Source organism: Leuciscus leuciscus (assembly GCF_965113295.1).
Source record: "Leuciscus leuciscus genome assembly, chromosome: 5".
NCBI lineage: Eukaryota > Metazoa > Chordata > Actinopteri > Cypriniformes > Leuciscidae > Leuciscus > Leuciscus leuciscus.
Window position 1 is genome coordinate 28,227,582 of NC_138729.1, and position 26,370 is coordinate 28,253,951.

The 26,370-nt window shown below is 38.2% G+C and overlaps 1 protein-coding gene and 1 long non-coding RNA gene across 2 annotated transcripts; one reads left to right on the plus strand and one right to left on the minus strand.

Moving 5' to 3' along the window:
* Positions 1–1,206: 1,206 nt before the first annotated feature.
* Positions 1,207–23,938, plus strand: arhgap35b (Rho GTPase activating protein 35b). The gene is made up of 7 exons (XM_082169119.1): positions 1,207–2,346; positions 11,821–15,786; positions 15,961–16,102; positions 17,696–17,773; positions 18,015–18,146; positions 18,326–18,431; positions 18,523–23,938. Exons 2-7 carry the CDS (start codon positions 12,058–12,060, stop codon positions 18,887–18,889), a joined length of 4,554 nt encoding a protein of 1,517 aa, XP_082025245.1. The 5' UTR covers positions 1,207–2,346; positions 11,821–12,057; the 3' UTR covers positions 18,890–23,938.
* On the minus strand, positions 6,381–11,807 carry LOC309498458. Its single transcript, XR_014205953.1, has 2 exons — positions 10,200–11,807; positions 6,381–10,162 (listed from the first exon to the last, which is right to left on the minus strand). It is a non-coding gene; the product is annotated as an uncharacterized lncRNA (long non-coding RNA).
* Positions 23,939–26,370: the final 2,432 nt, after the last annotated feature.

Genomic DNA, 26,370 nt, shown 5'->3' on the forward strand with positions numbered 1-26,370 from the left:
TACCATCAAACATACCATCCTTGTATAGTAAAATGTTATCTTTTCTGGCAGGCAAAAAGCTCAACTGTGGAAACAAGTCATCTGCTAAGTAAGGCACACACAATATTCAAACTGTAAAAAGATACAATAAAAGATAAAACCCACACACATTGGGTTTTCATGTTTTATAGGGACATTCCATAGACATAATGATTTTTAGACTGTACAAACTATATATTCTTTTTTTTTATATATATATATTTTATTGAAGGAAGAACAAAGTGATGTATCACATACATAAAGAGTTTAACAATACTCCTTGTTTTTACATTTTTTTCCCTTTTCCCACAACCCACCCACTGAACAGAGAGAAATAAATAAATAAAATAATATAATAATACAACATATAAACAATATAAAAATTTTTTTTTTTTAAATTCGAAGTTCTTATATTACAAACAGTGAGAAAATAATTGACAACATTGTTAGCCAACTGCGTCGGATTACACAAACTATATATTCCATCCCATAAATTATTCTAAACCCATCACAAACTTTCTGCATTTTTACATTTTCAAAAAAACTCACTTATATGAATTACAAGCTGTTTTGTAATTTGTACAAATTTGGACATTTGTAATTTGGACATTTGTACTAAAATGTCCCCACAAGGTCAAGGATTTTATTTATTGCCATCTTTGTAGGGAGATTTTTCCCCTATAACGTAGTTTACCTGTACCACACACACACACACTTTTCACGTGACATGTACTTCTGCAGTAAATATATATTTCTGTAACATTTTAAATGTATTTTTTTAATTATGAAGATCCTCTCTCTCTCTCTCTCTCTCTCTCTCTCTCTCTCGCTATCTCTCCGATATATATATATATATATATATATATATATATATATATATATATATATAACTCTTGGTGTGTATATGCTTGAAGAAGACAATGGTGATCTTTGACCTGTTCATTAACTTTCACTGAGAGCATGCACATGCATTAACATGTTTTACTTTTAACAAGCATATTTATAGCAAGCATTACGTAAATGGATTTTAAATGGCTTTTAAAATGTCATTGTCTTTTATCACCTCCTCACACATTCATATCAGAAACTCTGAATGAAAACACAAATTCACAACAAATGTGTAGGCCTATATTCAATAATCGAAATCACACTCCTGATGTTTTTTTGTTTGTTTTTTGTTTTTTCCAGGTAATGGGACACCTGCTCAATCTATTCACCAAGGATGACTGACCCTTTAATGATCACTTTTGATCTCAACAACTTTTTAATTAATATTGTTACTTTCCATTGACAAGAGCCTATGTACACTATTACAAAAATGACATAAAAAATGTGTGGTCTGATTTGTGGAAATCACGTTATAATTTTGCACATAAAGTAACATAAAATGATATCTAATAAAGTGAGGATCGCCGATCTTCAAAAACCTTGGTAACTGAGTGTGAAATTTGAAAATGAGTATTTATTCACATTGTTTGAGATACTGCGTCACGCAGTTATTTTTAGACTTTTATATACGATCACAATAATCTGCAACAACATCAATCACTCTCTGTCCATGAAAGGATGCTGCTTCTCCTTTAGGTCGGGCCTGCCTCCGCGTGCGCGCGCTCGAGCTCAGCTCTTGTAATTGGCTCAGCGCTGTGCTGTTGTCCATGCGCCACTGGGCGAGTCTCGGCTGTCTCAGTAACCCTCTTTTATCCTCAAAAAAGGAGAGCGAAAGAGGGCAGACTCAGAGTTGGCTTCGGGTGGATGGACCGCCATTATTGGGAGCCTTGGACAACCACTTTCACCCACACGCACATATATATTTTAACATTTAAAGACATGCGTGGCCCATATTGCTCGACATTTGGCCACGAAAAACTGGATGTTGTGTCTCAGTGTTAAGGCATCGTTGCATGCTGTCTGCACACGATGGCATTTTATGACCACAACAAAGGGCATTATAATTGACCGAAAGCAACGTGCTTAGGCCGGAGGAAGACATTAAAACAAGCCTTTTTCCCGCACGGAAACGACTGGCCTCCAAGAAAGGACATTTCTTTGTTTGGATATGTTTAGCCGTCGGTGGATTTTCCCAGCCCTTTCCATACTAACGCGAGATCAGTAAGTTGCGTCTGACAAAAATATCCCTTGGAAACTGCAAGTCTGTCAAGCCACAATCAAAGAGCCCCCAATGAATTTAATGTCCTCGGCTTTTTGCGTAGTCTTTTGTTTTCATTTCTTTCTGGTTTCTAACAACATTGGCCGAGCCGGTTGTAAGCCTTCTCCCGCTGGCCTGGAAGAGGGATTGAGAAGGGAAAGGGAGGACAGAGAAAGGCACTGGTATGTATGTATTCTCCCCGGTATTTCATTAAAATCAATATTAGCGAGCAAAGTAGTCTGTGTCGCCGGCAACGTGACATTTTTTCAGCCATTGAAGAAGCCTATAATTCGAGTATCTTTAAATAAGGAGTAACGTTAGAGTCGTACCGAAGGCAAATTGTACGTTTAAATAAAAGTGATTGCTGTCTGTTGTGCAGGCAGCGACTTGGTTGCTTTGAAAACGGATTTATCTTGCACTCTTACAATCTCAGAATGTTATAAGTTGGCAGACTATTTTCTCACGTGATGTGCACCTTGTTAGTTGCTATGTAACGCTGGACAGAATCACAGAGCATTTAATTGTAGAACACGCCAACGGAAGGTAACGAGTCGCACTAATTTATTAGAACCGCATACCCTGTTTTATACAAGTTACGTGGGGAAAATGTTACAGACAAGTGAGTGTAATTTCTGTTGCAGACTGCAGTACCAAACAGACAGCTGAGCCGCTCGTAGGAAGGCAGTTCTGAACCATGACGCATTACGTAGCTGGTATTTCTTGCTTAGGCTATGCTAGGCCTATAGGCTTTAAGGATGAAATCCTTTATCAGTTGCTTTCTTTAGGGTTTAGAACTTCAGATGTGTATTTTGCTTGAAGGGTGTGCCGTGACGTCTTTATTTGTTCTATACACATACAGCCCAAACAGTGTTTGATGCATGTTAAAGCCTAACAACACAACACAGTGGGCTACAGCCAGGGCTGGACTGGGAAATCTCACACTCATCCAGGCCATCCCATACACCCACAACAGTTTTGGAACCATGGACAACCCTATTTTTTGTATGGCCATCACATAAAAAAGGTTAAAATCCTTAGACTGGCTCCATGCAAAAGAATTAAAGGTTCTCTCTTGAAATGCACCTTCACTTCCATTTTCCTTTTCCTTCTCTTCATTTCCCCTGATATCTTTCTTCCATGTGCGTACTTTCTTTCTGTCACTTCTTCACCAGCAGGTGTAATGTTATAAACAGAACTGTCTCAACCTTGTTGCAAAACAACCACCTCATTGTGTTTGAACATAATCTAAATGTATTTTATTTTGAACTCCATTTGAAGTCTAAGCATATTAAATTTGATAAAAAAAATAATGTGAGAAGTGTTTACAGCATTTGAACCACCACACATCACCATTTCCCTATGTTCCCAGGCTTACATACTCCATTTTCATGATAAATACAATACTTACTGTATGCGATCAGTATTGATTATTATTCTCTTAAATGTATAATTGTTTTAGATTATTAAATTCAATTGAACAAATATAATACATTTTTAGCTTGTCCCTCAAATGATCCACTCATGGAAAGTTATTAAAGAAAAAAATCATCACTTCTTTGGAGGAAAAACAACTTGATAAAGTGAGTGAGGTCCTCCATTAGTTTAACTGTCTATTTTTACACATTTGATCTTTCAAGTTTGATGTGGTCAACCTACATCACTGTTGGTAGTTGGAAAAATTATATTTTTAAAATCACAATTTAAAATTGTCCAGTGGCCATTTAGAGTGTACATAGTGATTGTGAAGGTAATTTGTTTCAAGTTGTAGTAGTGTATAAAAAAATTCTTTGGTAACGTTTTACAGATTGTTTCCTATCAAAATCCAGCACAAATAAAAGTAATATTGTAATTGGTTGAATGTGAGAGATAGGAAATCATCAATCCATCCATTCTTTATAACCACTTGTCAACCTTATTATTTTGTCCACCCTGTTATTAATTTGTCTACCCTGTTAAGCACATTTTTTATTTATATATATTTTTTTACATAATTCAATGTCAATGAAACTTTTTTGGGGATTATCAATAATGACAATGTAGTACTTTAAAAACTAAGGCATATACTGAAAACGAAAAATGTTTGTGAGAAATTAAGTACAATTCTTAAATAATATATGCATTTTCTAATACTTTTTAACTGATATGCTTTTAAAGGGACAAAGGAACACGAGTTGTCTAAGAAACACAATGCACATACATTTAATTCATAAGTAATTTAAGATGTTGTCCTTAATAGTGGGGGCATTTTTGATCTTCCATTTCATTTATTTGGTTTGATAAGTGGTTACATTTATTTACCCGAGCTTGACCAAAATACATTTTCTAATATTTTACATCACCTTATCATGATTACACAAAAAATCTTTTAAAAACTGATATTTTCAAAATTTGATATTGTCCAGAAGTCACAGAATACCAGCAATGATCCGTTGTTGTTGATGTTGTTTTTTATCTTAAAATGACTTGAATACCCAAAATGTAACCATATTTCATACAAATATATTAAAACAAATTTCCTAAATGCTTAAAATAGTGCAATAATAACTACATCATGACAATCTTTATAAAAAAATCTGTGTTGTTGTCTGCCCTAGCTCCCTCCAAACACTAAATCGATGTGAACATTTGTCTCCTAAATGATTACTGTAACTTTACAATAGATAGTGATGTTCTTTAGCATCCAGTATTTTGAAAGACTATAGTAATGGGGTGTTACTGCTAACATTTGCTAGCAGTTTAATGCTTAGCTAAGTTAACAAAGACAAAACTACAGCCAAAACTACAATTATTTATAAAACTGACCTGCACTTGAATCCCTGAACAGGTCAGTAATTTTGCTACATTTCGCTGCTGCTTCTTGGACACCTTTCCCTCTCTGCTCCACCAGGATTCAGAAACTGTCTAAATATGTTCACCATGGTCCATTTCTGTATATAATAAAAATCGCATCTTAGATATGTCAACATTTGAACCGCTGTAAAGGGTTATTATTAAAAATTTTTTTTGATTGATTTGTTCATTTAAAGGTCCCATGACATGCTACTTTTTGTAGGCTTTAATATAGACCTTAGTGGTCCCTAGTACTGTATCTGAAATCTCTTTCCAAAAATTCAGCCTCGGTGCAGAATTATAGCCACTACAAACCAGTCCCAGAATGAGCTTCCTTCAGACAGGCCGTTTCGGTGTCTGTAGCTTTAAATGATAATGAGGAGGAGAGAGGTGGAGGGTGGGCGTGGCCTTGACCATCTTGCGCAACGATACCATGCATGTTTGTTTATGTTGGATATATTGCAATGGCACGAAGACACGCAGTCGTTCAAGCATTTCAGTTTGACCCAGAATCTGATCCAGATGGAGAAGCTGCAACTCAGCAGCTCCAGCAGGACGTTTCCGAATGGTAAGTTTAAAATATTATGTTTGGATACGGTACTTTATTCGGATGGTTTACAGTTATCATCATGTAGCTAACGCGAACCTACTGTTGCCTTTTCATGAGAGATCTGTAACGTCTGTCATTTATCTTATTACAATTACATCAAGCTCTGCGATCTTGAAATGCGGATATCGCGCGCGCCATATTACCAACAGGAAAACGGTTATCCAAATAACAAAGAAGTGTACAACACTCGCGTTACAGTGTGTGTATTCACACACATAAACTGCATAGCTCATGTGACAGACACATTCTACGTGTAACAAGCTAGGTAACCATAAACAGTAAAGCAACACACTTATATATCATTAGTTGACTTACTTGTCCGAGGTGTGTAGCTGAGCCAAAGAGATTGATCCAGACTTTAGTTTCAGACGTTCAGCAAGCCCAGCTTTGTATTGACCCTTCAGTGTTCATTTGTACATCCAATTATTGAGCAATTATTATGCTTTGCTCGCTCAAGAGCCATTATGTCTCTCGTGGACAAACTAAAATCGCGCGTGCGCGTTCCTGTTTCCTAGCTCGTTTTCTCATGGGCGAGAAATATCCTCTGGGCGGGCAAAGCAGAGAAAGGGGAGGTAACATTTCTCCTTGTAACGTCATAAAGAGGGGATTCAAGATCAGCCTGATTGAGCCTCCATTTTCTCAAAGGCAGAGAAAGATAGGAAAAGCTCGATTTATACCGATTGAAATTTCTAGAAACTTGGGGACCATATACAGGCTAGGGGAACTCATATTAATGTTAAAAAACCTCAGAAATTGAAAATTTCATGTCATGGGACCTTTAAGTGTCAAACACCATGGTGTCCAGCCCTCATGGGCTTATTAGACACTACAGTAATAATTTAACAATTATCTCTAGATAGCCACGTGACGTAACATAGAACCCAACATAACATAACTAAACCAATAAAAAAAGTATTCGAATTGGGACAGCCTTCATTGTGCCACTTTATGTGCCTGGTTTGGAAATATTTTGGTTGGCAGAATAGAACAAAAACAGTAAAAATGTACTACGTTGTGTCCAAAAATATTCAAATCAACTTAAATAATCAACTTATTGTTTATTGAACTATGGTATTAAATATCAAATTTGTAATCAAGCTGATATTTGGGAAAATAGCACTCTTGTTCTCAAGGAAAACTGAACTGGTGTGTATGGTCCAGGTCCACATCATGCAAAGCCTGCCTTATGCTGGTGACCAGCAATGCAGGATTTTTAATTATGTTACAAACACAAAATACAAGGGCAATTATTATCTTGAATTTTGGTGGCATTTTTGTTAATTTTGGTGGCATTTCCAACCTTGCACAAGGCTATTTTACGTCAATGTCGGACTAGCTTGCTTATTTTTAAGCTTAATGGAGGGCTATTGCCTAATAAGCTGGCTGTATTGAGATGCTTTGAATAGAGGTTGAACGATTAATGGGAACTGATAACCGATTGCTGGAACAATCGGTTATCGGTAAAAAAACATACGGATAATTTTACCGTGTTGCGCCCGTTCCTTTATGCCAGAGAAGGGTCTGTTGTCGTTATGCAGTACGAGAGTGGCCTTTAGAGGCAAAATCACTGAAGCCTCGTGGAGTTTGTTTTGACACGTGACTGTACGCTGCACAGAGCTGGACACTTCAGATGCAGATTTAAAACAGACAACAAAATGGTATGTATACAGGATATATACAGGTATATGATTTTAATTCAAGTAATTAATTTGTTGACTAGATGCTGCATTAGTGGAGAACAGCGGTATGTTTTTCGACAAAGCTGAGAGGATGCTAACATTAGTACCTCAAGTAAAACAATGTGATTAAAAATACACTCATGTCCGACCCAAATGTTTAGTCACGATTGTTACCATCTATTTGCATTAGTTTATATCCAGTTGGTCACTTTTTTGCATTCGTTAGCCAGCGAAGTTGCATATTTAAAGCTAGTGATGTGAGAAAGCAAATTTATATGTTTATGTATCTGACAGAAACGTATAAACAAATCAGAAACACATAGAATTTCAGTTCTTTAAATTTCAAACATATTGTTTTGAGGGTACACACACCGACAATGCCCAGCTACAACTAAGCTGTTCAAAATCCTCCCGTGCCACGTAGAGTGCCAGTCACATAGTTTCCATTAAATTACATGATATTTGTCGTTGTTAATGTGCATATTGACTTCAGCCTTTGCTGGAATATTGTGCATTTTTCAGCAAAATATGTCTTTACATGCTATTATGCAAAATTCACTTTTGCATGGTGTTTGAACAAAAATGTGTGTTGGCAGTGTGTGTACATTTTACACAACCACCCTATAATGATAAAATTTCACCCAGTGTTTTGTTTTTTTTAAATCCCCATAAATCATAAGCACTGTCTCAGAACAAGCTGTTCGCAGATTCTGGGCAAAGTGACGTCACTTTGCACAGGCCTCTCCCATGATTGTTGACGGACACTGCCGTTTTAGCATAAACCCGCCCTGAGTGAGCTGTACACAGTCTGCCATTGTCTTGATGCCGGACCAGGTGTAGACAAGAATTTCTCCTAAGCGATTTAGGTGTTTTGTTGTTGAATGTAAGAATGAACACAGCAGTCGTTATTTACTCCCGACATCTGAGGGGATGCGCCCCCCAATCTACCTAAATGTATTTGTTTGCACAAATCATTTTACACCAGACTACTTTGTGAATGAGGGTCCGTATAAAGCAGGCTTTGCTAAAAAGTTGTTACTTGAGGATGGATATGTACCAACTGTTCTTGATCCAGCTTATAGTCTACGGAGACATAGGCCTACTGGTCACGGCAGTAATGGAAGGAAGAGCGCACACTTTATTATAGTTCATAGGAGTTGTTTTACGGATATAAACTTTATCAGTTTATTAAGCACCCCTGAAAAGGTCTGTATATATTTGTTTACTGTTAGTTGTACCAAGTGTGTTTTTGTGTAATTTGCTGTGTATGTTGATGATAATGAGAGAGATTATGGATAAGACTTTAATACGCACTAATTGTACTGTTTTATTCAGCTCTTTCTGTGACTTTCTGGAGTGAAAACTGACGCTTCATCTTTTGTTAAGTCCAATAAACTTCATAAAACTCAGTAGTACATTTTTGCCATCTTATGGATGGGGTTCGGTACAACAGGCTTGTACTAATAGTGGATAAAAGCAAGATGACAAATACGCTATAACCATAATTAAACAGAACTATACCTGTTCTATCTCCATACAGCATATATTTTCTGCCATTATTACTACGGGTCGAAATGAACACCACTACAGACAGTTTCTGTTCTGACATAATCATTGCCTGAGAGGAGATTGTCCTGACACCGGAGCACCAGCTCTTGAAGCTCCGCCCTCTTCTTGAGAGGGGGCCAGGAGCAGCAGCTCATTTGCATTTAAAGGGACACACACAAAAACAGCGCATTTTTTCTCACCCAACCAAAAATGGCAATTTTAACATGCTGCAAAAAAGGATCTGTGGGGTATTTTGATCTAAGACTTCACATACACATTCTGGGGACATCAGAGACTAATTTTACAGAGATTAATATTTATATATTTATTTCATTTATAAAGTACAGTACTTTTTCATGTTTCAGTACTGTTTTTTTATTTCTGTAATAAAGTTCGGCATATTTTACTATGAGCTGCTATGTTTTCATTCAGTATCCAATTAAAAAACTATCAGTTGATTAATCTGTTATCGGCCAGTGTGGTCCAACCTAGTTATCGTTATCTGTAAAATCCGACACAGCGGTGACAAACAGTGTTGAAGTTTAAGTCAAACACGATCGTTACCTGTCTGTCACCAATAAAAGCAGGTCTGGGATATGTCGGTGCTGCTCGCCTGCTCTGCAGAGCGTGTGGTCTCACACAATTATTAAGAATAAGTTATCGGGCACACGCTAAGACTTGAATAAGGATTGATGCAATGGGCCAAATTTAAACACTAAGCTATAAAATGTCTTGCAAAAAGGGCACTTATCTAATCAGATTCCAAAAGGGCCGGAGCTTGAGCACCACTTGGGGGTCTATCTGTGCACATGCCTGAATTGTTACTTTAACTTCTTGGTACAGCACCAATTAAGTGATGAATTAAGTTGCTGCAAAATGGGATCAAGAACAGTTTTAATTAGAAATATTTTAAAGAAATAATTTAAGTTTTATTTTAATAATGATCAAACTACATAAGTGACAAGGTCCTTGATAATGGTTCACCCCAAAATGGAAATTCTTTAAGAAAACGTATACATTTTTCTTTAGTTGAACACACTAGGTGAATTTAGGAATATTTTGCTCTCTCTTTTCAGTATAATGTAAACTGATGAGTACTGGGGCTGTCATGCTATATACAGAATGCCAGAAAAAGCATCATGAAAGGAGCACAACAACTAAAATATTGGTCTATTTTTCAAACAAAGCTATCATATGGCTTCAGAAGACATGGAATATAGACATAGCCCATTATATCAGCCACTTAAGATGCTTTGAGGGTGCTTTTGTGTCCCCATTCATTGTAATTGCATGGGGAAAAAATCAACTACATTGTTTACAATTTTCTATTTGCTTTACATAAAAGACAGCCATGTGGGTTTGGAGTGACATGTAAGTGAGGAACTTTTTTGGTGGGTGCTATTGTAATTGTAAATGATACAGAGATTGGTAAAGAAAGAAATTATTAAATACTGTTGATATTCTATTCACCAGTTCTCATTGGTTTACAAGTGCTTCAGATCATTAGATTAGATCATGCTCTTTAATTTCTTTGAAGTTATCCATTTTTAAACGCGCTAACTGTTTGCCACTAACTGGTTCAGTGGTCAGCAAACTGTTGTTTACCCCTAATTGCTGGAGTTCAATGGGAAGCAAATTTACATTTTGCTGCTTTTTTACAGTTATTTTACAGTTATTTTTTTATTATATTGTGCCTTAGCTTTTTGCATGCAGTATTGTTTAGTTAAATATTATACAACTTGATCCATACCTAGAACCTGAATGTAGAAATTTGGAACGAACAACCACTTAATTTGAACCACAATAATTTGATCGATAAAACGTATCGATGGTCGATTAAGCAAGATCATCATAAGAGTGTTGCCCAACACTATTTTACAAAAATGTGGTGTCTGTTCAAGCACAAGGAGAATCAAAAGAGGACACAATTTTGTTTTCACACACTGTCTAAAACGCAGCTCTCTGTGTGCGCACAGAAAACAGTGCAAAACATTAACAAGACATAGAAACATGGAAATGATATACTTTCATTCAATGGTTAAACTTTGCAACTAATCTTCGAATGGGATGCGCGTTGAAATGTAGGGCCTGGCCTGTATGCATCACGGATCAACAACGATCTGTTACACCTCTAATTGTTAGATATGACTCTGCTGTGAATATGTCTTCTATTTTAATTTAGATCCTCCTAATGCCATTACGCCAAAACTTTAAATATTGTTGATGATAATAGTGATTTCGACTCCTACTTTCTATTCCCGTGTTCCTCTGTCAATCTCTTGATTGATAAAAGACAGTTTTTTGACAAGACTCGCTATATATATAGTTTTGGGTATCAGACAAAACCCTCTTGACTGGTTTTGAATACCAGACAAAACAGGTGTAAAAATACTGGTTCCAACATTCCTGCTGTGTTGGAAGGATTTAACATTTTTGGCATTGAATCAATCTGACACTTCTCTAAAAATTCACTGATTTTAAGTGGTATTTTAGGAATTGTGCAACAATAGCAAATCGTTAACTAAACACAAATATACGGAACATCATATACTTCATGAAGCCAAGATTTAGTAGATTGTGAATTATGATTGTAGAGTGATTTTGAAGTAAAATGTTGCTAAAAACTAGTTTTTAGTATTCACATAATGTTGTGTAGGTTTGCTAGCATTGGAATAGATTAATATAAGAATCAATCTGATGATCCATAATCAGAAATTTATTTGTAATTATCAAAAATTAGCTTTATTGAAGAAACAATATACATACATTATTAGAAACATAATTGAAATCCTTAATGTAGATTGTTAGGCACTTTAAGGGGTTTGATGTTTAATGTAGGATTACAGGGTTACTGTGTTAATTTAGTATTTTAATATCTGTAAGAATGATTAAAGTAGCTTATATTTTCTTAAAATGTTCCTTTTAGGTAACCAAAGCACATGATTTTGCTGATAATTGGTTTGTTCTTTCTCTCTCCCTTTCTCATTTAGGTTAGCCCCAATTCCTTCTTCACTTCTCCATGCCCCCCTGCTTATCACTCATTAGTCCTCTAATATGGCCAAAAATGCAAGCCACTTTCTTGACCTGAAAGGATGATTGAAACATCAGAACTAAAGCCTCAATTGTAAATCAAATACAGGGCCCTGCTTTCAACATTTTATGGACACATTTCAAAGAGTCTGCCTCTGCCAACCTTTGGGGAATGGCAAGATGAATGCCTGTGTACGATGATGATGGCTAAAAAGCAAGAATCCCGAATGCCTATCTACAACCTTGTTGTTGTTGGCCTGTCGGGAACGGAGAAAGATAAAGGGCAATGTGGAGTTGGCAAATCCTGCCTTTGTAACCGTTTTGTCCGCCCTAGTGCTGACGACTTCCATCTTGATCACACTTCTGTGCTAAGTACCAGTGACTTCGGTGGCCGGGTTGTCAACAATGACCATTTCCTGTTTTGGGGAGAGGTGGGGAGAGTTTTGGAAGATGGTGCAGACTGCAGGATGCATGTGGTTGAGCAGACAGAATTCATTGATGACCAGACATTCCAGCCCCATCGCAGCACAGCATTACAGCCCTACATCAAAAGAGCTGCCTCCACCAAACTGGCTTCTGCTGAAAAACTAATGTACTTCTGCACTGATCAATTGGGATTGGAGCAAGATTTCGAACAGAAGCAAATGCCCGAAGGCAAGTTGCAGGTGGATGGCTTTCTGCTTTGTGTTGATGTCAGTCGTGGTATGAACCGAAACTTTGATGATCAAATGAAATTTGTCACCAACTTGTTCAATCACTTAAGCAAGACAAAAAAGCCTATTGTGCTGGTTCTCACTAAGTGTGATGAGGGTGTGGAGCGATATATCAAGGATTCTCATACATTTGCCATTACAAAAAAGAACTTGCAAGTTGTTGAGACTTCGGCACGGTCCAATGTCAATGTTGACTTGGCTTTCCTTACCTTGATACAGCTCATTGATAAGGGAAGAGGTAAGCCCAAGATCATACCTTACTTTGAGGCATTGAAACACCAGAGTCAACTGATTGCCTCTGCAAAAGACCGCTATGAGTGGTTGGTGAACCACATTGTGAAGAATCACAATGAAACTTGGCCCAACATCAGCCGACGAATGCAGACTTCACCTGAATACAAGGAGTATGTATTTTTAGAAGGTACAGGTAAAGCTAAGAAGCTATTTCAACAACATATTCACCGGCTAAAACAGGAGCATATTGAAAAGCGTCGTAAAGCATACTTGAGCGCTCTTCCACTCGCCTTAAGTAGCTTGGTGTCCGAGTTGGATGAAATTGAGCATTTGAGCTGGTCTGGGGTCCAAAAGGTCCTTGAGTCTAAAAAAGACTTTGATCATTGGTTTGTGGTACTGGATGATGCGCCATGGGAGGACACGCCACATCTTGATAACATGGAGGATGAGCGCATCCCCTTTGATGTGCTAGACACGACGGCTGCTGAAATAATCTTTGATGCACACCTTGAACACTTGCGCAATGAATGCAAGCGTGCTCAAATGCGTCATGAGTTCAAAGCAAAATTAGCATCTTCCCCTTTCGTTACCCCTGGCAAACCCTGGGAAGAGGCCCGAAGCTTCATCATGAACGAAGACTTCTACCAGTGGCTTGAAGAGCCAGAATATTTGGACATTTATAACCGGCACCAGAAAGCAATCATAGACAGGGCAAAAGAAGATTTTCAGGAGCTTTTGCTAGAGTACTCTGAACTCTTCTATGAACTTGAGCTGGATGCCAAACCTAGTAAAGAGAAAATGGGAGCAATTCAAGAAGTGTTAGGTGAAGAACAACGCTTCAAGGCACTTCAGAAATTGCAAGCTGAAAGGGATGCTTTAGTGCTGAAACACATCCATTTTGTGTATCATCCTACAAAGGAAACATGCCCGAACTGCCCACACTGTGTCGACCATAAAATTGAGCAAATACTTGTTTCGTGCTTCCCAAAACAATACCCTTCCTTTGGAAAGACCCATTTGATTGATGGAAAAGTTGATAGAATCAATCTTGTTATACTGGGAAAAGACGGACTTGCTAGAGAATTAGCCAATGAGATTCGAGCATTGTGTACCAATGATGATCATTATGTGCTTGAAGGTAGAATGTATGAACTTGTTCTTCGGCCAATTGAGGGCAATGTTAGACTTCCTGTTAATTCGTTTCATACATCCACATTTACTCCTCATGGATGCCTGTGTTTATACAATTCAAAAGAGTCCTTGTCATATGTTGTAGAAAGTATTGAGAAGTTGCGAGAGTCCACGCTTGGCAGAAGGGACAACCATATGGCTCAGCTTCCCCTGTCACTCTTATTAGTAACCAAAAGAGGTGTTGGAGGACTGGGTGACATTGGTGGCGAGACTGCTCAAGCATTAATCTCACAGGGTCAGCAGGTAGCCGTAAAACTGCATTGTAACTACCTGGAACCTGCCTCCCCAGGCACTGGCTATGGGAGAAATGTGAATGAAAAGCAGATCAACCAGGTTTTAAAGGTTCTACTTGAAACAAGGAGGACTTCTACATTTCGTAGCTGTTCTCCACCTGCACCTCCGCTGCCTCCTTGTATTCGAGACTTACAGCAGGACCAGAGCCCAGAGGCTGAATTACGTATTGTCTTGTGCCTAATGTGTGGAGACTCCTACGACATTGATCAACTTCTTGCTCCATTCCTGCTTCCTCAGCATTGTAAGCCGACCTCTCCCCAAACAAGTGGCACTTCAGTGCTGCTAGAACAAACAATTGGTGGACACAAGCATACAATTGAATTGTCCCTACTGTCATACCACTCTTCTTTTGCCACACGTAAGAGTCGGCTGGTCCATGGCTACATCGCTGTATACTCTGCTAGCCGCAAGGCTTCTTTTGAAACCCTGTGTGCCTTTTTATGTGAGGTTCAGGACATCATACCAGTACAGCTGCTTGCAGTGGGAGAAACCCGGACTGAGCTGCTGGACTCTGAATCTGCGCATGAGATGTTAGTCCAAGGTGAAGAACTGGCCCATGAACTTGAGGGACGGTTTTGCAGTATTGTCTGTGGCCCTGGTGGAGTTGTTGGAGGACTTCACAAACTAGACCTATTGGAACAATTTTTCACAGAGGTATTAGAAAAGAGAACCATTGTTGAGGCCAGTCATATGTATGAAAACAATGCAGAAGCCAGTAGCACAAATGAGAATGTGTATTCACCACACTGTGGCTCCCCAAGCCCTGTCACAATGCTGTTAGATTCTGAGGAAGACATGGAAGCTTCCCCGCCTTACCATGATGGTACACTCACCTCTCATGGTGGATTCAAACTGCCTGACCTGGACTCAGGTGACACATTCTCTGTGATCTCTGACCTTAGCACCTTTGAAAACAAGCTAAATAATAAAGTTCCTCCCCAAGTGAGACCCAAACCTAGTGTCACATTTGACCTTAGAAAACCAAATTTTAACCCGTATGTAGATGCAGTCAGCCATCGGCGTTCACTTACATCCAATGTGACATGGCCTCTAGGAGGAGATTACGATCCTTCAGACTATGCTGAGCCAATGGATGCTGTCTCTAAGCCACGCCCCAGCTACGAGGACAGCATATATTCTGTGCCACATGACAGCACACAGGGCAAAATTATTACCATCCGCAATTCCAATCGGATCCATTCTAATGGAGGAGGCAATGGTTCAGACAGTGAAGGGGATGGCAGCTCGTTGGAGAGACGTCGCAAATTTTCAGCAGCAAGGGTAAAGCCACGGCTCTACCGTGATCGTTCCAAACGTCTGGGGAAGTTCAGCAGTTTCCGCACTAGTTTTTCCATTGGTAGCGATGATGAGATTGGCACACTCACAAGGTCAAAAGACGATGATGTTTCAGCACTGAAGACAGACATACTCAATGAAGAAGGAGAAGATCCTAAAAAGAGGAACATACTGAAAAGTCTTCGCCGACCAGGCAAAGTAGGATTTATTTATTTATTTATTTTACATGTTTTTTTAAAGTATGCTCGTCTGTTTTTAACATTGTGATATTTAAATGAATGTAATTTTTTTTAGCTTTGGAAGCTTTTAAGGCTTCATTAAAGGAGTCTTGTATAATTGTCAAATAATCTGTATTTGTCTTGCTGTTTGTAGAAAACAAGACCAAAGCCTCGTCATTCTATCTCTAAGCCTTTGGAGAGTAACTACTTCGGGGTGCCTCTGGTGAATGTGGTCTCCCTTGAACGACCTATTCCGGTTTTCATTGACAAGTGTATTCGTTATATTGAAGCCACAGGTACAGTTGCTGCTGTTGCTGTTTCACCAACCTACTCACCCCATAACAGTTGTGCTTAGGGAAACCATATAAACTTATCATTATCGCAGTGTCCAGTTAAAATAAGATGCTTAATGGGCTGTAGCTGTTATAAATCACACCACAGCATAGTATTGCTCGTAGTTCCTTTTTTTTTTTTACTGTGTTTCAGCTATGGCCTTATAATAAAGATTGTAGAACCATATTAATGTGAATTTAAGAACTTTTTACTTTTTAGCTTTTTTAATAGCTGCGGTATTCGACCTGTATGAAGTAGTTTGTAAAATAATTTTGGACACTTAAAGGTCCCATGACATGAAATTTCCACTTTCTGGGTTTTTTTAACATTAATCTGAGTTCCCCTAGCCTGAATATGGTCCCCAAGTTTCTAAAAATTGTAATCGGTGTAAATCGAGCTTTTGCTATTTTTCTCTGCCTTTGAGAAAATGGAGGCTCAACCGGGCTGATCTTGAATCTCCTCCTTATGACGTCATAAGGAGAAAAGTTACCTCCCCTTTCTCTGCTTTGCCCGCCCAGAGAATATTTCTCGCCCATGAGAATTTTAGTTTGTCCACGAGAGATATCATGGCTTTTGAGCGAGCGAAGCATAATAATTGCTCAATAATTGGATGTACAAATGAACATCGAATGGTCAATACAGAGCTGGGCTTGCTGAACGTCGGACAAGTAAGTTAAGTCAACAAATTATATATAAGTGTGTTGCTTTACTGTTTATGGTTACCTAGCTTCTTACACGTAGAATGTGGCTGTCACATTAGCTATGCAGTTACTTGCGCTAATGTAAAGGTAGACAGCATCAAGTTACACATACTGTAACGCGAGTGTTGTACACTTCTTTGTTATTTGGAAAACCGTTTTCCTGTTGGTTATATGGCGCGCGCGATATCCGCATTTCAAGATCGCAGAGCTTGATGTAATTGTAATAAGATAAATTACCGACGTTACAGATCTCTCATGAAAAGGCAACAGTAGGTTCGCGTTAGCTACATGATGATAACTGTAAACCATCCGAATAAAGTACCTTATCCAGACATAATATTTTAAACTAACCATTCGGAAACGTCCTGCTGGAGCCGCTGAGTTGCAACTTCTTCATCCGTTGCTTCTCCATCTGGATCAGATTCTGGGTCAAACTGAAATGCTTGAACGACTGCGTGTCTTCGTGCCATTGCAATATATCCAACATAAACAAACATGCATGGTACCGTTGCGCAAGATGGTCAAGGCCACACCCACCCTCCACCTTGCGCCGCCTTTCTCCTCCTCATTAGTATTTAAAGCTACAGACACCGAAACGGCCCGTCTGAAGGAAGCTCATTCTGGGACTGGCTTGTAGTGGCTATAATTCTGCACCGAGGCTGAATTTTTGGAAAGAGATTTCAGATACAGTACTAAGGACCACTAAGGACTATATTAAAGCCTACAAAAAGTAGCATGTCATGGGACCTTTAAAGTAGAGTGACTAGTACTTAATGTCTTAAAATGTTTAAGAGTCCATTTTGAGGGAAGATGACTTGCCTCGAAATTGTCTTGTTAATCAAATCTCTCTCTCAGGTTTGACAACAGAGGGTATCTACAGGGTAAGTGGGAATAAGGCAGAGATAGAGAGCACGCAGAGACAGTTTGAACAAGGTAAGTTTAGAAGGATTTCAATACTTCAAAATTGTTGTGGGTTATAGTTTTGTTAGTGGATTTACGTGGTTTTAAGGCACGCATGGCTAAATATAGTGTGTATATGTGCAGGTTAACAGCATGTGAAAGCTTTTAATAAATTCATTCTATTTGTAATATTCCACACTAAAAATGATTGATGGATAAGTTCTGCTCTTGATCTTCCTTTCTTTCTATACCTCACTTTGTTAATTTGTCTTAGACCACAATCTGGACCTTGTGGAGAAGGACTTCACTGTGAACACAGTTGCCGGGGCAATGAAAAGTTTCTTCTCTGAGCTGCCTGAACCTCTGGTTCCTTATAGCTCTCAGGAAGAACTGGTGGAAGCTTTCAGTAAGATTTCACTTAGCATTCTTTAAATGCGTTTGTGAAAGAATATAATAATGTAAATGCATCCACTTGAATTCTAAACTATTAAAATGTTGCATGCAAGTGTAGCAAAATTGGGTGTTATGTCATCCATAACACAGTACCTGTGGAATAATCAAGGGTTTTTTTGTGTTTGTGCATAGAAATTAATGATCGAGAACAGAGGCTTCACACAATGAAGGATGTGTTAAGACGATTTCCCAGGGAGAATTTTGATGTCTTTAAATATGTAATGAGCCATCTAAACAAGTGAGTGTCAGACCACCTGCAGTTACTAACTTTTAGAGATCAGTTAAAGTGGAGAGACTCTTAACCTTATCTCCCCGTTTCTTTCTCTCAGGGTTAGTCAGTGGAACAGAGTCAACTTAATGACCAGTGAGAATCTCTCCATCTGTTTCTGGCCGACACTAATGCGGCCAGACTTCACCTCTATGGATGCCCTGACAGCCACGCGCACCTACCAGACAATCATCGAGACATTCATCCATCAGTGTGCTTTCTTCTTTTACAACCAGCCTCCTGCTGAGTCACCCACTGGCCCCTTTGGACTCCCTGGACCACTGGTGCCCTCCGGATTGCCCCCATCCCCCACGGCCGCCCCTTCTTACTGCCCTCCGACCCCACATTTTTCCCCCCTTTTGCAGTCCCCACCACATTCTCCCCCCCAGAGCCCTCACACAGCCCCTGCAGAACCACAAACGCTGTGAGAAAATGTGGCCTGTTATTTAGTCAACTATATACACACACACACACACACACACACACACAAACTTCAATGCATGCTTACACATCTGCATACACACTCTGCACACACACATCTAAATGCCTCTAAAACATGTAGCTTGTTTAGGTCAGTGTTGTATGTGGAAAAATTTGTGCTGATCTCTCAGTACTTACATCAGGGATGCTCAGCCCTGCTCCTTGAAATCCACCTTCATGCAGAGTTTAGTTCCAGTCTGCTCTAATATATGTCTGTAATTTTTAATGTACCCCAAAACCTTGATTATCTGGTTCAGGTGTGTTTGATTTGGCTTGTATCTAAACTCTTTATAGGACTGATCTACAGTTATTAAGACCAGATGATGGTCTGTGTGCTTATGAACATACTTTTTATTAGTGTGTAACCAAGACTTCAATTACCATGTCAGCACTGGCCTTCATGTAGTTTATTACAGAAGGGGATGGTGTTATTTTCCTGAGAGTGAATATAGATATTCTAATCAAGAAGGATATGAACCGTTTTGAAGGACTTTACAATATTCCTGTTCTCTTCCTCTCAGTAGAAGGCTTGCATTCATTTTACAACAGTACATGTTCTCTTTCTATTCTTTCTCTTTACATCTCTATATGGATCTGTGATATAGAGGACACTATAGTCATGAAAACCATGAAGCACTTTTTTTTTTTTTTTGAGAATAATAGAATTTACTTCATTTTTCTCTTACTCTATTTCAAGAAGAATGAAATCACTTTAGCTGCAACCATATTCACCACTTTGCCTGGCTGTTGTGTTCCACTCAACCATTGTTGGTTTCTATCCCATGCCTCTATTTTAAGTTATACGAACTTTAAACGTACCATGGATTTTGGAGGACATTTTTATTCCTTGCTTTCAAGACTTGAAGTTCTGACACCTGATAGCCTAGAAGGTGACCTAGAAGGAGGTGTCTCCTGTGGATCTTTGCTCATAAATTCACCTAATGGGAGTGTACGTGCCCTTTCTTTGAAGGCTGCGATTTAAATGGCAGAGATATCACATGGTTTTAGGGAATGCACTTCCAGTTCGAGCTAGTGAGGGGCTTGAGGTTACTGAGACTGTAGATTTACTCTGACACTTAAACTTTAGACTCTGAATCAGCAACTCAAAACCCTCATACCTTAATTTTGGACTAAAGTAAAAAAACAACAAAAAAAACATATTGAAGGCCTTTTAATGATGCCTAGTCTGATTGGTTTGAGAACTTCATCGTTTTTACTTAATCTAAAGCACTTTTTTTGTCTTTTTATATAGACTTGTATTGTGAACCGTGACAATGAATAATAATTTGGTTTACATTTTTGCCGCCATGTTTAAAAGATCAATGGACTTTTTCAAGGTGAATGTGGAATTGTCACACAGATTTAGCCCAATCCTGGACTAACGTTCACTTTTGATGATTCTGCATTCATTAGTAATGTCTTTTTTCCACTATTATGGTTTTGGACCTCCTGTACAGCCTGAATTCTGACTAACGTGGACCTTAAATCACCTATTTTACATTGTCTTCTCCATTTAACTCAATTGGAATGACACAATTTGCCTCTTCTGCTTCTACCATCTCATGTTCTGTCTAAACTCTTATGGACAAATCCATGATGTATAAAGACACAATGATTCATCAAGTATAGATTGTATGTATATTACCATATTACCTTATTTTTTTTCCTCTAAAACCACAAATCTTCTAATGTGAAGGAAATTACTCCTGAACATATTTTGCTTGAAATGCCACTTCCTATTTCTATCCAGCCAAGGTAGAAAAGCTGAAGTACCAAAGTAGTGCAATATGGCTGACGAGGGTTGAAACAGCAGTTGTACATATTTTGATGTTGGGGATGAGTATGTCAGATTCAACTAAAATACTTGACAAATAGCCCATATGGCAAATCTTTGATGATTTGAAAATGCTTTGATTCATAATCCTCTTCATTCTGTGTATCTGCTGCTTTTCTACCAGGCTGAACAAAACTGTAAGAATCCCAACTTTACTTGAAGTGTACTATTTTCCTTTCATATTGAGATTGAGCAAACTGCTTGAAAACTCTAGAATTAGCAGCTAGTCCAGGTGTTGATACAGCCATCTTGTATGTGTTATACTTGTAAGAGTGAAATTTCTCTTAAAAGCTAATGTGATTAGTCAAGAAAATGATGGGTAACTGCGATGGTTATCATAATGGTTCAAGAATTGAGGCCCTTCAAGAGTGCCATGAAATGTTCTATTAAGTAGAAGTGTTTGTAGAAGTAGACATTCTTATGATTTTTACTTTTTTTTTTATTATTATTTTTTTTTATTATCTCCTAAAAGTCTGAGTATGAGAACTTGTTTATTCTCTGTCCGCTGTTGCATTGTGTTGAAGCCACAATATGGAATACTGGCAAAACCCTGATTAGGTGTGATGCTGCAGAATTAGGAGTCATTTAAACAATCAAAGTGTGCGAAGCTGCGCCTCACAATATCTGTCCTGCTGAGTTTACTTACCTTGAATAAATGAACTTGCCCTAGAAACTGCTAGATGAGCTTTAGTCAAAATTCTGGGATACAAGTGATGGTTTTGGAAATTCTGATCTGCCATTTTCTGATAAATTTCGATAATAATTCCTCGGACTTGTAATTAGGGGCCAAGCACTGAAGGTTCGTAGGCACCCATTGTATCCATAGTCTTCGTCTTCTTCTTCTTCTTCTTCTTCTTCTTCTGTCATCTGTCATCTGTCATCTTTTTCTTCTTCCGCTCTTTGAGTCTATAGCAGCCCATAGAACTGCTTGTGGGAAAGTTATGAAATTTGGCACACAGATAGAGGCTAGTCTGAAATGTTATCATTGCAAATTTGAAGTCTCTAACTCAATCCCTCTAGCATCACCATCTGTCCAAATTTGCACTCACGTTTATGCTAATAACTAATAAATAAAAAAATGTTTTCCTCTGATTCCTTGGCTCAAGATGATACAATTGCACCCTATGATGTCATTTTTGCCATTTTGAATTTTCCAAGAAACCTACTTTTTTGAACTCCTCCTAGACCGTGAGACCGTTGCTCTGATTTTCATGAAAATCGAACCAGATCATGCTCAGACCATGGCGACAAAAAAGTTATGGAATTCAAGATTATTCTTCAAACCATTCTTGAATAACCCACAAATGAATTTGACGAAGTACACGGCAAAATGGATGTGAGGCTATATCTCTCTCAACGCTTAAGCATATTCTGACCAAAATTGGTGTGTTTTATAACAACTATGACCTAAATTGGTGTGATTTATAACAACTATGACCTGAGGGTAACTGCTCAGTTTCAGCACAGTGCCACCTAGTGGTGTGGAGATATGAAAAATGGCTATTTTTGCTTATAATTTCTAAATGTTTTGGCAAAAAAAAAATCACAAAACTGGTCTCTAGATTTGATGCACCATGTCAAATGACATCGCCCATTTTGGCCGTCGGCCATGTAGATTTTTGTTGTAAAAAGCTATATTTTACGAACGCATTGACATCGTTATGAAACTTGGTATGTTCCATCGTCACCATGCACTGAAGTTCCTCAAAAGGTTTCGAGACTGTGCCACCTTGTGGCCAAATTATAATGAAATTTCAAAAAAATTCTACCAGCTTTTGATTAGCTTTGCCTATTATCTGTTGAAACTGGTCTTATTAGATTCCTTGGGTCATGCTGAGAACATAGATACCAAATTTGCCATAGTCAGATTTTGATTTTCTTTTAAAACATACTAATCCATTTGTCAGATTTTCATCAAAATCGAGTCTGATCATCTTCTTACCATGCTTGCAAAAAGTTATGGTGTTCCTGGCAGTAGATGTTTTTGTTCCTTGCATCAATGAATTTGATGGCATAATGCCAAACTGCATCTGAGGCTGTATTTCTGCAAAACTTTGACATATTGACCCCAGACATTGTGTGTGTCATTTGTCACCTCACACTGACCACACATCAGTATGGTAACAGCACCAACTATTGATAAAATATGATTAGCCATTTAATCATATTACTAGTGATTGTATTTATGATGTTTTTAATGATGATTTTGACAAAATTCCTCTTAAAAAGTCATTACTCATTGTTACAGTTGGTCTGATACTTCCAGCCATACTGGTGTGATTTATGCTTTCTTTGTGCTTGGCCCCTTAATTGCTGCTTTCAGCTACATTTTTTACTTGAATTTACCAGAATGATTGAGCCTCTTTTTTAAGCCATTTAGCTATTTTAAGTTCATTAGTGTAATCGGAAAGAGTCTGACCCAGATCATCTGTATTGAATGCAAATTATATCAAGGGTCAGTTCATAATAATTTAACAACCCTTGCTCTTTGTAAATTAATGTTCTGCTACCCTCTTGTGGCTGTAAGGTGATCAGCAGGTATGTTTAATGAATATATGAGCGCAGTTTCATAATTAAAAATTTAAATTAAAGAGAGAACCTGTTCATAGCTACTAGATTTTTGAATGTGGGCTAGTTTGTGAGAGAAGGGTCTAGACTCTTGACCACCTCGTTTCATCCTCTTCCTGGTGCCTTTAGTTTTTATTAATTAGCAGCTTTTTCTGCTATGAGTAGTTGGTTTATTTCCTTTCATGTTGCAGAGAAACACAGCCTTTGTGTTATGCTAAAAAAATAAATAAAAATAAAACGTTTTGGGGAGGCGTGTGAGAAATTTAGCTGGCAGTGTGGCTATATCACAGGGCTAACCTAGTATCGTTTGTAAAACTCGATTGAAGGACTTTCCAGAATTACTGTAGTGGTGGCCTGGTTGTGTGTTAGAAGTGCAAAACACACCGGCTTTTTCGTTTAACGTAATTGAAAACGTTGTTTCTTTCATATACGAAGAAAAGAAAAAAGTCTTGGTGCTTAGTCTCTTGCTTCTTATTTAAGCTTTTTTTAATGGTGTTAGGCTAGTATAGGTAGCATGCATGACCGAGGGTCTATACAGGGAGTTTTTTGCTGGTTTCAGTATTTCAGAATTTCGAGTCTGATAAAAAAATAAAAATGTATTTAATTAAGTTGGGGAAAAAAATTATCCTGTGATGAAAGAGGGTCAGGACAGGAGGACTTTAAATAAATGACAACAAACAATAAATAAATTTTGTTACATGTATGATGTTCTCAGTTTTTTGTTTCTCATTGTGTTACCTTTAGATACTGATGGACTTGGTACATAATCATAGTTTAAATGTTATGTAAATACTGGTTATACAGTAGGCTAATGTTCAAAAGTTTGGGGTAAGTCATATTTTTTAAATATTTTTGAATCTATTTAATCAAAAATACAGTAAGACAGTAATATTGTGAAATATTACAATTTAAGAATAACCAATAATGGGGTCCAAGTACCAATGGCACATGTGAATGATTAGCGATCCAATATCTTATGATCTGGTTTTTACTGCAAAGTCCTTCTTGAATCTTCAGTTATAGTTAGGGTTTGATGAAACAGATGACACATACAGGTGTGACAAGGGGCAACTAACTTTTAAAATAAATCACTCCCTCTTAATATTAGTTTAAAAGAGAAGTAAAAAAAAAAAAAAAACTCTGTAAAGAAAGTGACAGGAGTTGTTTGCTGATGTTTTCTTACTCCATGACCTGAAACAAATAAATATCAGCGATATTTGTCTAAATGCATTATATTTAGTACAAATTTGACTTGGCAACAAGTTGATGGTGATTGTATGACTGATGAACAAACTAAACAAACAAAAAAAGAAAAAACATTTAGCTAAACTCAGTACCTTAAACCAGTCATGGAGATGCTGCATCTCCAGAATGAGATCTCCAATCTTTTCTGTGGCTTAGGCTGCAGACAAGTGCAAATCATCTGGCAGCTTTCTGTGCAAAAAAATTAGAGACATCTGATTAGTAGGTTATTTTATTTTACACCTGCTCTCTTTGAAGCTACAGGTCTTTTTTTGTATGATTTACAACTCAAATTATCCTTCTTTGTTCATTGATGAAGATCTCACCTTGTGACAGGACAGGACTGCTTCAGATGTTTGCATAGATCGTGAGTAGGTTGTGAGCTGTGGGATAACCTCCCCACACCATTACAAATATGACGATCCCTAGTCAACTTTGCGTGGTACCTGCTGTTGAACTCAACCTTTGGAGAACAGTACAGTACATGTTGACTATACACTCACCTAAAGGATTATTAGGAACCATACTAATACTGTGTTTGACCCCCTTTCGCCTTCAGAACTGCCTTAATTCTACGTGGCATTGATTCAACAAGGTGCTGAAAGCATTCTTTAGAAATGTTGGCCCATATTGATAGGATAGTATCTTGCAGTTGATGGAGATTTGTGGGATGCACATCCAGGGCATGAAGCTCCCGTTCCACCACATCCCAAAGATGCTCTATTGGGTTGAGATCTGGTGACTGTGGGGGCCATTTTAGTACAGTGAACTCATTGTCATGTTCAAGAAACCAATTTGAAATGATTCGAGCTTTGTGACATGGTGCATTATCCTGCTGGAAGTAGCCATCAGAGGATGGGTACATGGTGGTCATAAAGGGATGGACATGGTCAGAAACAATGCTCAGGTAGGCCGTGGCATTTAAACGATGCCCAATTGGCACTAAGGGGCCTAAAGTGTGCCAAGAAAACATCCCCCACACCATTACACCACCACCACCAGCCTGCACAGTGGTAACAAGGCATGATGCATCCATGTTCTCATTCTATTTACGCCAAATTCTGACTCTACCATCTGAATGTCTCAACAGAAATCGAGACTCATCAGACCAGGCAACATTTTTCCAGTCTTCAACTGTCCAATTTTGGTGAGCTCGTGCAAATTGTAGCCTCTTTTTCCCATTTGTAGTGGAGATGAGTGGTACCCGGTGGGGTCTTCTGCTGTTGTAGCCCATCCGCCTCAAGGTTGTGCGTGGTGTGGCTTCACAAATGCTTTGCCCTTTTCACAGCATTCTTTGTAAACCCTAGAAATGGTTGTGCGTGAAAATCCCAGTAACTGAGCAGATTGTGAAATACTCAGACCGGCCCGTCTGGCACCAACAACCATGCCACGCTCAAAATTGCTTAAATCACCTTTCTTTCCCATTCTGACATTCAGTTTGGAGTTCAGGAGATTATCTTGACCAGGACCACACCCCTAAATGCATTGAAGCAACTGCCATGTGATTGGTTGATTAGATAATTGCATTAATGAGAAATTGAACAGGTGTTCCTAATAATCCTTTAGGTGAGTGTGTATATATATAGGATGCATTTCTGTGAGCAAACTACCAAATTGGTTCATAACACACCACTTTGAAGGCAGATTTCTTCACCCAAAGTCAATCAATCTGACCCCTATGGTGTCCTTTTTCACCAGAATATATATATATATATATATATATATATATATATATATATATATACACACACATATATATATATATATATATATATACACACACAT